The sequence below is a fragment of the Onychomys torridus genome, chromosome 17 (genome assembly GCF_903995425.1).
Source record: "Onychomys torridus chromosome 17, mOncTor1.1, whole genome shotgun sequence".
In the NCBI taxonomy this organism is placed as follows: Eukaryota; Metazoa; Chordata; class Mammalia; order Rodentia; family Cricetidae; genus Onychomys; species Onychomys torridus.
The window spans coordinates 13,024,956-13,038,165 of NC_050459.1; the positions used below are offsets into that span (position 1 = coordinate 13,024,956).

The 13,210-nt window shown below is 40.2% G+C and overlaps 1 protein-coding gene across 1 annotated transcript in view; it reads right to left on the reverse strand.

The window, feature by feature from the left end:
* The window catches only part of Csmd1 (CUB and Sushi multiple domains 1), a 600,818-nt gene that overhangs the window by 177,798 nt on the left and 409,810 nt on the right, over window positions 1-13,210 (reverse strand). The window contains exons 24-28 of the mRNA XM_036209300.1: window positions 12,356-12,543; window positions 8,297-8,491; window positions 4,916-5,032; window positions 1,745-1,858; window positions 441-536 (exon numbers count right to left, since the gene is read on the reverse strand). Of these exons, the coding sequence (XP_036065193.1) occupies window positions 441-536; window positions 1,745-1,858; window positions 4,916-5,032; window positions 8,297-8,491; window positions 12,356-12,543 (710 nt within the window). The remainder of the gene's footprint in view (window positions 1-440; window positions 537-1,744; window positions 1,859-4,915; window positions 5,033-8,296; window positions 8,492-12,355; window positions 12,544-13,210) is intronic.

The following is a 13,210-nucleotide window of genomic DNA, read 5'->3' on the forward strand; positions in this document are numbered from 1 at the left end:
AGGAGCCATACATAGGTAGTTTAATCAATCACTGTATTTTTTTAAATAGCAATAGAAGGTAAGATAGTATGTCTTTGAAGGTAGAAGTACAATTTAATGTGCCAAAATGAAACTTAATTATTCTCATTAAGTGATTTTACCTCACATATGTAAATGTCCTCAATTCTTTAAACATCACAAGAATGAAATTTGTTGGTTTTTCCTCAGTTTGAAACCCAGGGAGCCCACTCCCTTTGGGACACAAACGTCCCCTTGGCACACAAAGTATATTGCACCAGGAGCCCCTCACCTTAGCACACAAAGTGTGTTGTACCAGGAGCCTCCTCATCTTGTCACATAAAGTGCACACACCAGGAGCCCCTCCCCTTGGCACACAAAGTGTACGCACCAGGAGCCCCCTCCCCGTGGCACACAAAGTGCATGCCCCAGGAGCCCCTCACCTTGGTAGACGAAGTGGAAACCCCGCGCAGATGCGCCACTCTTCGCGCTGAATCGCAGCAGAATCTGATTGGATGTAGCCAATGGCAGTGTTTCACCTGGAAAAGTCAAGCAGAGGCAAGGCTATCCGATCGATCTGGCAGTCACACTGGGCTGAGTTGATGGTGTTCTCAGAGAAGCGTGGACTTGAGAGTCCACAATAAATTCTTCAAATTAAATAGAGCAACGCTTGATTTAGGGGTGTAAGACACAAGCACCTTGCTTTTATGAACATTTTTAAAGCCCGTTCTTGCTTTGTGGAGTCTAGTAAACTGGATTGCAGTTGTGACGGAAGGCTATCTGTAAAGGACAGGGAGCAGGACTGTGGCTGACCACACAGGGGGTTTAACTACTGACAGTCACCGGAGGGGCTGGATTTACCATTACCTGCTAGGATCACTTTTAGTGGGAGAAATTTGTTTATTCCAACACCATTTTAGAAATATTAAAGGAGTCACCAAAGACTTCAGAAACAAGTGCTTAACCTTTAAAGCAGACAGCAGATATAGCACCTTGGGAAGCATCTCCCAAGAGCTTGTAAGGATCCCAAGACTCCCGACCCACAAGCCACTGGAGGAGAATCTGTCACTTGAGGCATTTGTAGGCACGGCATGATATGGCCTTGTTAGAATGCCACAAAGCTGAATTATGAAGATTTTGATGAATCAGGAAATAGAGAGGAACCAAAAACAAACAAACTTTAACTTTGATGGATTAACTAACACCCATGTTGCACACAATTAGCATTTTGGGAGTAAAGTAAAAGTTTGCCCAATTCATATAATCAATGCTAAAAAAATATGAATGATTGAAAATATCAGTAAGGGTTTATCCACAGATGAGGGCTGGTAACTGTGCTGAGCTGGCCCAGCAGGATATGAGTGTCTGAGAATCTATGGGGGCTGGTGTGAAGGGCCAACAAGGAACCACAAAGTCCATGGATGTTTACTACATGTATAACATATATGCTTGGAATTAAAGGAGAATATGATAGATTTAACCCCATGAGGAAGGGGAAAAGATACACAGAACAGAAAACAAAATTTATCATTTTCCTTCCTTCTCCTGAAACATACCACTTTTGAGATGAATGTAATTCTTCCCACAATCTTAGTGAGTAAAATAATGAAGACTTCTGAAATCTACATACTTGTAGACTCGGAGGTGATTAAATTTCCTGTTCGTCATAATGGGCAGTGGACAGGAGTTTAAAACAATCACTATAGCTGTATAGTGGAACTCGGTGCAAAACCGTTTGAAGTTTTACCTGAATGGGACCCAGAGAGAGAGCTGAGCAGCCTGGCCTGTGGGTGGGTTCCATCAAACAGCTCGGCTAAGTCATTCAGCGCAGTCTGGAAGTAGGCAAATTGTCCAAACACCACTAGCAAAAGAGGGGAGGGTGGGACATAGTCTTACTAGGAGCAAAGAAGAGCTTGTTCAAACATATTTATTGTCCCCATAGAGGATTTTCATTTCAGGAGTCTTATAAAAATAAGCACAAATTGGGCTGGAGAGATGGCTCAGTGGTTAAGAACAGTGGTTCTTGCACAGGACAGGGGTTTGATTCTCAGCACCCACATGGTGACCCACCTGTCCACAACTCCAGTTTCAGGGACTCTTATGCCCTCCCAGGCACTGCATACATGTGGTACATAGTCATATCTATAGGCACCCCCTCGTACACATAAAATAAAATAAATTTTAACAAGCAAAAACAATCCTACAAACGTATTTTCTGTTTTCTTAGTTTTTAGTGATTAAAACAGTTTTATTTCACTTCTTATTCTTTTGATACAGGAGAGGAATTATTATTTTATGAATAATTTGAATATTGAGTAAAGCATTTTTAATAAATATAGTGTTAAGATAATATAAAATATTGATTAAAGCATACTGTTTTTATCATTTATTAGATATATTTTGTTCCATAAAAAATATATAGGTAGGAACCAAGCTCCATGATATTTTGATAAGGAATTAGAAACATATTGGAATCCCTTGTTCACATTAGCACACTGCCAAATGAATAAATACTTGATTTAGAACCCTGTTTCATGGACTTCTTTGGATTATTCCATACATTTTCTTTTAATCTTATAAGATACGAAACTCACAGGATATCCCACCTTCAAGTAAAACACAGCAACATTGGTTGCAATTCAAATTAAATCAGTGTTTATATGTTAAAATTGATGAAATAAAGGAGCTTCACAATATTTTGAAAAACCAGTAATTGGTTTAGTATTGACATATAAGCCCCAAGCGAATTATCCTTTATTTGTTTATATGCTAAATAATAATGAACAAGGTATTGATATATGCTAGTGTTTTTGTTTTTGTTTTTCCAGACAGGGTTTCTCTGTATAGCTTTGGCTGTCCTAGAACTCACTCTAGACCAGGCTGGCCTTGAACTCAGAGATCTGCCTGCCTCTGTCTCCATTGCAGGGAATAAAGGCGTGTGCTACCATTGTCTGCAAAATATGCTAGTTTTCCAGGGTAAAAATTCTAGTAGAACAAAGTTAAATGTTTTAGTAAGCATAATGGGGCAGTCTATTATGAGGGTGTATTTGAAGAGGCAGACATATGTGTTACTGTCCAGGACAGGACGGACACACACACACACACACACACACACACACACACACACACACACATACTGAAGCTTGCATTTTGATATTTTAAACTTCTAAAGAGAAGCACAAAGCAGGCTGGAGGGCTAAGTAGGTTCTCTCAGTCGATGAGGCTCACTAAGGACTTCATGGTTCAAAGGTTACAGCAAGGGCAACATCTCAGCTCCCACCCCACCTCCACCCCCACCCCCTCCCTAATGAACTGAATCCTGTTACATTAGGTCTGAAAGCTTGAGTTTCTTGATTATGAAAATAGTGAGTCACGCACACTTGATTCCTATTTTCCATCAAGAATACTTTGGTAACATGAACTTGATGGTGGAAACTACCAGAATAATAAAGAACTCACTAACACAGTTCTTAGCTGTCTCACTCAATAGGGCAGCAGGCTCTGTAACAAACACAGAGGCAGAGCCTGTGGTATCAGCAGGATTGGGACAATCAAGTCATCTAGGGAAGGCCATGGCATCTTCCCTGACCAGCATTCCTAAGCCATGATCTCTCTACCCAGGTGAGCAAATGGACCCGACTCATCTGCTGAATGAAGGAAGTCTAGGAGCTTCCAACCTCAGCAAGCTGTGTTGCAAACCTACCTCAGCGATGTCTCTGGGAGAAGATTAATACAGTGTTTCAACATCAGGGTTTAAACCCATGTGTCCGGATGTGAAAGTGGGTTATATGGAAACTCTCCCAGCATACAGAAGCATTGTGAAGATGGCTGTGTAGTTAGTAGTCTGGAAGTGGGGGGCAGCTGTGAAGTCCCCAGGCAGCTGCAGCTTCAGGGCCTGGGACAAGAGGAGCTGAACATGCACACTTTGCTCAGCAGGGAGACAGGAGTGGAAGAAGCATTCACCCAGTTCCGGATCAGGCTTAGGTTATATGAAGGGAGCTTCTAGATCCCAAACTCGGGATCTACAATGACCTATTTTTTTTCTTTTAAGATTTATTTTTATTTCTGAAATATGTATCTGGGTTTGGGTATAGGCACATGATTGAGGGTGCTTGGGGAGGCCAGAGATGTAAAATCGCCTCAGACTGGTGTGGGCTCAAATACATATCCTCAGACATAGATCCACAGATACATATAATTTAAAATAACAGAAAACCTGTTAAAATATTTTATCTCAAGTACATTCTCACATTAAAACTTATATGCTCCATTTCTGAGTATATGACTGTTGATTTAATGTAAAGGAAAATGGTGGCTTTTGGATTTTGTTTTTCTCTCTCTCTGTAATTTTTTTTTTTTTTTTTTTTTTTTTTGGTTGACCATTGAGGAAAATGGAAATACCTTGTAGGACTGTAAAAGTTACTGTCTGGCTTTCTCCAGAAGAACCACACATGATCTATCAAGCTCACTGGTCAGGAGCCACAGTGGACATCGCATAAAATACATTGTGAGCGCAAGGCAATCAGGACTCCTCTGCCTCTGCATCCCACAGTCTCCAGGATGAGGACTCCTCCAGCCAGCTGAGCAGAGACATGACTCATGCTCTCGACCTGCATGTGCCTCTGCTTCCTGCCTGACATTTACAAACATCTGACTTCAAAGCCATTTCTGAGCACAGCATGGAATGGGGCCACATTAATGGTTGAGAAGCAACAGCCTCCTAGAGGGAAACATGAACACATGGCGCCCCATTGGTTAGAAGGGCATCAGGGGGCACTGTGTGGGGTGGGTTTAGAAAATCTGTTACGTTAGTGATCAGCATTCCTTTTTGTAACATTTTGTCCTAATTTTACCAAACAACAGATAAATTAGCTCTAAAGTGTGCGGCAATGAATTAAAAACTATAGCAATTTCTTACCAAATTCCTTGGGCACTGTGATGGAATAGATACATATCTGACCAGCTGTGTAGTTATGAGGGTAGTTCGGCGATAAAACAACCCCTTCCGATCCCGTGTACTGGCCTCCACAGGGAGCTGCAAACAAAGCCAGCCAAGAATGGTGAGCTGTGTATGCGACAGTGGGTGTTGCTGCAGGTGACAGGTGAGCCCTGTGGACAGATCTGGACATGCAGAGCCTGCTCATCTCAGAAGCAACATAAGCACCCTTGTCAACAGCCAGCCCTGCACTGTCAGCTGGGGTCGCAGGAGCACCAAGCAGAGACCCACACCAGGAATAAAAGCTTTCCACTCAAACAAAGACTGATGTTATTATCAGGAGCCTTCTGAGGAATGTTCAAGTAACAGTGAAAATTGTTGTACTGTCACTACTGAAAATAATCATAAGTAACTGAATAAAAAAAAGAGGCTCCCAGCATCGTCCAGGGGATCAGTCATCAGCCTTATCTAAGAGATACAATGATCCCATCCATTGTTAAAACATAAAGACGTGACCTTCACCTTTTAAAAGTTTTGTTTGTTTTAATTTTGTCTTTCATGGATACCCTCCTGTGGCTGCTTTACATGAGTTCAAGACAAAATTAAAGACCATGACCAGACAGTGAGGGAAAAGATAAGGGGGAGAGAAAGTGAGCTTATCATGGAGTATTTGTGCATGTGTATATGTGCATATATGTGTGTATGTGCATGTATGTGTGTGTATTTGTCTGTGCATATGTATATATGTTCATGCATTTGTATATGTATATGTGTGTATGCATGTAGGTATATGTGTGTGTATATGCATGTATGTGCATATGCATGGACATAAGCATGTGTGTATGTGATTGTATATGTGTATGAGTGAGTTTATGTGTATGGTGCATATGTATGCATATGCACATGTGTGTACATGTGTATGCATTTGTATATGCGTGGATGTGTGCATATATATGCCTGTGCGCATGTGTGTATTTGTATATATATGCATATATGTGTCTGCATGTGTGTATATATGTGTGTATATGTGCATGCCTGTGTGTGTGTGAATATATATATATATATATATATATATATATATATATATATGTGTGTGTGTGTGTGTATATATGTGTGTGTATAAGTGGTTGTGTGTATATACAAGTGTATGTGTCTAATAGGGATGTGTATATACATGTGAATGTGTGTATATATGCATTTGTGTGTATGCATGTGTCTATGTTTGTATGTGTGTATATATGCATGTGGGTGTGCATATACTGTGAGGTTATATGGACCTTTTCCTCCTCCTGATGATCTTACTGACTTGGCTATTCCTTTTTTGGGTAAACCAGAAATCCCTTTAGCTCATGTGGTTAAAGCTAGATTTAAGCATCAAGACACTGGCATCCAACTGAGCCCCAGTCACTTGTTCAGGTTGTGACTTAAGTCATCAACACTGGCATCTTGCATGTGACATCAGGAAGGGCTGGCCCTGTTCTGCCTTTCTGCTGTGTGGCTGGGGACCAAGGCACCAGGACCAAGCTTCCCATAAACCCCTGGCCCTTTCTACTGTCCTGTACCATATGATGGCTCTTTATCTTAGAGATACCACTGCTGACTTGAATTCACAATTACTTCTAGGATGTGAGAAAGTTCAGTTTCTTACGAAGATCCTTTTCTTCTTTTTATTATAAATATTGGCTTACACTTAATGTGTAAGTTAATAAGTTTTGCTACATGCACATATCATACTTGGTACTTTATCAGAAACCCCCTCCCCACTCCCTTCCTCCTGGCCTCCTTCCCATTCATGACATTATTACAGTTCATTTATTCTTGATATGGCAATTTTCAAGTGGTTTAAAAAGAAGAAATTAAAGATAGCATGTTTAATCTGTTCAGTGTTAATTAGCATACTGTTCAGTCCTAATGGACAAACAGGACATTTTCCATGATTAATAAACTCTGTAGAATGTGGTAACATGAACGGGAAGGCACTTGCTACTAACCAGAGAGTTAATGACTGTCAGGAGACTTCCCCCAATCCTGCATTGCATGACTTGGCAGGCTCACTGGTTACCACAGGACAATAGTTCACATTTCTGACAGCTTCAACACATTCAAGGCCAACCAGGAAAGGCTTAACTAACTTCAACAAACCACATCATTCGTTCCGATATTTTCTTTCAGAGTAGTTTTATTGTCCCAAAATATCTACCACTACTCTGGTGCTGGCCAGTTAACACAAGCTCATTGAGAAGAGGAAACTTGGATATGCAAAAAATCTGCCTCCATCAGACTGGTCTGTGGGAAAGCCTGTGGTGAATTTGCTTGATTGATGGGGGAGGGTCCAGGCCACTGTGGCAGTGTCATCTCTGAGAGCATGGTCCTGGATGGCTAACAAAGTAGGCTGAGCAAGGCATGTATAGAGTTCCTCCATGCCTCCATGCCCTTTGCTTCATTCTGGTTCCAGGTTCTAGCCTGACTTCCCTCAAAGATGGAGCATGGCCTGAGAGTTTGAAGCTGAAATTAACCATTTCCTCCCCAAGCTGCTTTGGATTCTAGTGTTTTAGTACCAAAAATAGGAACCCTAACCGAGACAAGTATTTTGAAACGTTAATTCCCCTTTAGATAGAGGGTATATGTGAATAATCTCAAAGTAGAAGTTTCCAGTGAGCTACTGTGACTCTGGCCATCAATATTGACAATTGACTGTCTGTTTCCACCTCAGCTACACCAATTCAACCTGGCTATTTCAGAAAAAGATTTGCTTTCCCAAAAGCTTAGGAACCAAATTTCTAAAATTAAGTATAAAGGATAGAAATCTATTTTATTTTAGCTCAGTCATATGAAATCCAAACAGCCCATTTTGCGAATACCCCATTCTTCTTATATCTAACTATATCACCTACGTACCAATCTGTCAATCTGTTCATCCACCCACCCACTCACCCACCTATCTAATCATCTATCTATCTATCTATCTATCTATCTATCTATCTATCTATCTATCTATCTATCTCTACCATTTATCTATCATCTATCTTATTTGTCATCTATCTTCATCTTTTATTTTTATTTTTATTTTTTTTATCTTCATCTCTTTACTGAGAAGTTTCTAAAGCATGTACCTCCTGTGGATTAGACAGAAAAGTGAACAAAACAGACACAAAAGTTTCAAACCATCCAAATAAAATAAAAACATTGCCTTGTCAAACACAATGAGAACATCTAAATGACCAAGGACTATCTTAAGGACTTTGCAGTAACTGCCTAAGTGAGTGGCCCCATCTTGGCTGGGAATTATATCCCTGGACTGTGAGACTGTATTTAAAGTAAAATATTTGACAGAAGGAAGGAGTGAAGTTGAGTGAGACATACCTTGGCAGGCAGGTAGTGCCCGGTCCCAAGAGGGCTTCCCATCAGCTCCTGTCACACACTCAATGGATGAGGGATCCACAATCTTATAGCCAGAGTCACATTGATAGGTAACTATGGAACCCAGTTTGAAGTCAGTCCCAATCCTTGTCCCATTCATTATGTTCCCAGGATCAAAGCAAGCTTCCCGGGGCTTCTCTGAAGAAGAAAGAACATATGTGTCATGATTGCATCCATAAGTACTTATTCTTTTTGTTTATTTACTTACGTCACTCATGGACCACTACAGTGTCCAGCATGGAAAAACTGCTTAGAAACACTTACCCATCAGCTAGCTAATGACCATGTTAGCTTACAAGTTCACAGCTGGGAATTTTTTTCCAATAAGTAAATGATATTTACTCCCTTAAAATGACAATTTTATTACCGAGTGACATAAAGTTATTTTCACATAAGCAAAGCCAGGGTGTTTGTGTGATGTGCAGTTTGTAAGTTGTTGAAGGTCTAATTGGTGTGCATTTTAAAACGGATTGAGGAAGATTTGAGGCTCATATTCCAACTTATTCCTGACCCATCCCACCATGAACTTGTTGCACACTTTTGAAGACTGATAATTTGGTTTTGCAAAAGGAAAACTGCCGATTCCCTGAAAATCAAGTGCACCTCCTCATGGTAATGCAGACAGACTCAAGTTAGAACCTCAGAAAGTGCTCTGAATTATGGTTCTTGGGGCCAATACAGTACACTGAAGACTGCAAAGCTTAGCAGGCAAAAGACATGAATGACAGATATCAAAGGGATCATCTGGTGTGTGACAGTCGCCCCATGATTTCATCTTCGAGACTCACTAAGGGTGTGCCACATTCCAGCCAGAGCTGAGCTCAATGCCAGTTATTGCCACCGTTCTTCATTGTAAGTGCTGACAATCTGGAGACCAGATCCAGGCAGGGTACTCACAAGGACACACTTGTGAGCACCAACCCTGTAGCCACTGACTACAAGGCCCAGCCTTGGTGTCATGTAAACTCTGTCTGGACACTGTAATATTTTTCACTTTCTTCTTCAACAGGTCACTCATAATATCAATAAATCAATGAATATCTGTCTATAACCACGTGTTCTGTGAAATTTTAGATTTGATTCATGCTTCATTTATTAAACATATCTTTATTTTTACCTCCCCATGAAAGGGCCTAGTGAGGCCAAGGTCTGAGGAACTGAACTTCACAGACTTTCCAGTGGGTGTTACAGAAGGTAAAGAATACTATTCAGTTAATGTTATGGCCATCCCTTTGGTGGTTTAGGAGGGATGGGGCATAATGAAGTTATTTGCATTGATTTAGGCTCTGGGATAACTTCAAAGCCTAGAAAAGCATCTAGGCTCTTTTTCTTTTGGTTTGAGAACTCTGCCTCTGTGCAAAGTTTATAAATGCCATTTCTTTTATCTACTACAGAAATTCAATTGTCAATCATATATGTAAGGTGCTTTGAAACATACAAGTGCAATGCTGAATTCCATTTCGTATTTTTTGTCTGGGATCAAGATTGATGATGTTACTTTTATTTCTTCCTGGTCACGGTCAGCATGTCGTTTATCACCCAACTGAGCAATTGCATGTATTAATCTCAATAGGAAGAGTGATATGGAGACTGTTAGGTGTGCAGGAGAGAGAAAGGGACTGAGTAGGCTTAGAAATACACCCAGGGCATGGATGACATGTAGTTGGTGGGAAAATATCAAACAAACATTACATCTTGGGGAGTCTTATGGGAAGTACAAGAGATACATCTCGCTATTTTATTCATTAGTTTTCAAGATTTTCAGTTAGACTTTTAACACTTTGTGGATCAACACAAAACAAGGGGAGATTACCTGGTAGACATTCTCTCAATATATATAATATGTTATAGCTGGATGTACCATAGACACTGAGGCTGTTAGGATAATTTATTAAATTTAAAAGAGCAATTCATGTTTACATACTTTAGTCAACAACATCAATTTATCCGAAAACTGTTCCCTGCTATCTGTGGTCGCTTAGCAAGCAGTTGATAGGCAAAGATCAGTGTCTCTAATTTGCCTCATTGAAAACATATTAGGATATTCCAAATGGTAGCTAACATTCTCATAAGTTTTTAAATTAGCCTTGAACCCCATGTAGACCACTAAATATTTAAGTGGCTAAGGAACAAAAAATAAATAAAACTGCCTATTTTTCATTGCTTGTTTGCTCATAGATGTTGAAGTTGCCCCATTTCATTGTTTTTCATTGAAGATATGGTAAGCACAGATTTGTTTGCAACCATCATCCTTGCTTCATTAAAAGGAGAACATTTCCTGTTGTGTCAATCAATGTAGACCCCATGGCTTTGCTTTTCTTTCTGATTCTCTTTTGCTATAAATCTCTTTCAGACCCATGTGTGGCTTTGTAAGACGTGGCTTACACAGCTCTCTACTTCACGCTACTGATTGAGAGTTGGGTAGCTGGTTCATCTTTAAATGACTGCATCTAATCTTGTGGTTCTATTTACTGATTGTCAGTTCCGAGTGCTCAGTGATAAATCACAGACCCCTCTCTGGCTTACATTTTGCTATGTTTTCTAATTAGATGGCTTCGTCCTGCTGTGTATTTTTCTGTTGTTCCTGTCCATTCCACTTAGGAATACCTTTGCAAATTCCTGCTTTGTATAACAAATTCCTGGTACATGTAGGGCTCCTGGGGTGGCTGCATGGTGAGGCTGCCCTGGGACCCCTCCTGGCTCATCATATCTAGCAACTGTCTCTGTGGTTTGTTGCACTCCAGCTGAGATTGCTCCCCCTTGACCATGCAGTCACAGCAATTCTGTTGGCCATTGGTGAGTCTTTTCCACTGACTCTTCAAGAAAATGTTTCAAACATTAAGAACTACAAATACCCAATTAAAGGGTGACTGTTTGGAAACAATGAACCCAAATAAAGAGGACTCCTTCACTTCTGGCTATTAACTTTATATACTTGGAGTAGCTGTTTGGGCTGTAACTATAGTAGACCAGGAAAAGGCTTGGTGAAGGTCATCTAGAGTCTTCTGAATATGAGTGCCATTTGATGAGGTGCTACTGCATAAAGGCCAATCTCCTCACTCCCAAACATAGCTGTTTCCACTCCAAAGGCAGAAGGCTCAACTGTCCGATTTTTACCATGCATTTTAATAAAGATCCTATGTTTGTGCATTTTGAGATTGTAAACATTTTTTTTAAGTTAGAGCCTTATAAAGCAATACAAATCCATTAAAATGGTGACTGAGATAAAAGGCACCTTCATTTTACTTTATAATTTTCAGTACAAGTTTATTTACTTATTTTCACCTAAATCCTCATTATGATTGATGATATCAGGCTAACTTCTGTCTAATTATTGCTGTGTCTTAAACTCTCTCTTCCTTCAGCCACAAAGGAATTCATGTTGCAGAATGGCATTTGTGTCCATGGACTCCACAGCAAAATGCTCAGGTTGGGCATGCTTTTGTGTGCAGCTTTTTATGTTTTCCTTGGATTGGATAGATCAAAAATCACCTGTGGGCTGTGGATTTGAGTTTCAGACACACGAATATCTGTCTGGATCAGAGCTTCTCATCGAGTATGTGCCCATGGGTGAGGAAGACATGGTGGGGGATGGATAGCGCCCCAGTGGGAAAGATTGAGGCAAAGCTATCTCAATGAATTTAAATCTAGGCATCTTAAGAAATGCTAACACATACCAAAATAACTCTTAAATGTCATCGAACCAGTTATTGCACATGCCATAATCTATCCTCAGGTGACAATGCACCCGGAAAAAACTTTTTCCTGCTATTTTTTGCCTCTTTTTCTATCAGAGATAGGGATAGGTTTTTTAACACATAGAAGCTGTAATTTTCTCCTTCCAAAAGACCCCCCCCCACACACACACACACACATACCACACTCGTACATGCAGGTTAGGAGCACATGTGTTTGAGATATAAAATCTCATGAAGAAATGTTGACAGCACATATCGCCCCTGACACAAGGTAACTTTCCCACAAATCCATCCTGCCACATACCTTTAAATTCAACAGCAAACCCTGACAGGCCAACTGAAGCATCGCTCCTGAATGCCAGGAAGAGGCTGTTACCACTGCTCTCAATTCTCTCTGGGGCTTGAGAGCCCTGGAAGCTCCCGATCAGGGGGCTGTTGGAATCCTCCCCTTCATAGATATGCAGGAAGTCGTAACTAGGTTCCATGCTAAAACTACAGGAAAAGAGAGTGTCATCTGAGTCCCCAACACAAGCCCACCCTGTGTCTCAGAGTAAGCTTTTGCGAACACATTATGGTTTAGTTTGCTTTGATATAATAATTTAAATTACTACAACCATCAAACTTAAACACAACCCAATCACCATGCTAAATTAGAAGTATCATTTGTAGTAAGCACTATCAATGTTTTGCATAATGGCTAACATATCTAATAGTCTACATTTTTAAATGGAGCTAAAAGAAAAAAATTATAGTAATATGGATGTAGCACCCCGTCCCTGTCCCTGTGACTTGCTAAGGAAGGGCAATTTGAAAGAGACTGGACTCAAAACAGATAGATGCCAATGGGATCTTGATGATTAAGTGGACATTTTGAGATTTAAAATGTATGTACTTTACACTGCTGTATATTATAAAAGTTAAAAATTAAAAACCTCTCACTGTTTTTTTACATTAAAAACTGTAATTATCTTTGTTTGCTTGGGTAAGTGAGCCAATGTTTATGGTTCCTGCCTGGGCAGAGAACAAATATTTCTCACCATGTACCACATTGAATATTCCAACCAATCTCTCTCTTATTCCTTCATTCTCACCCTCTTTCCCAATTTCTCTCTTTCTCTCTCACTCTATATTTTCTTTTCTAATATCAACATCCACTCCA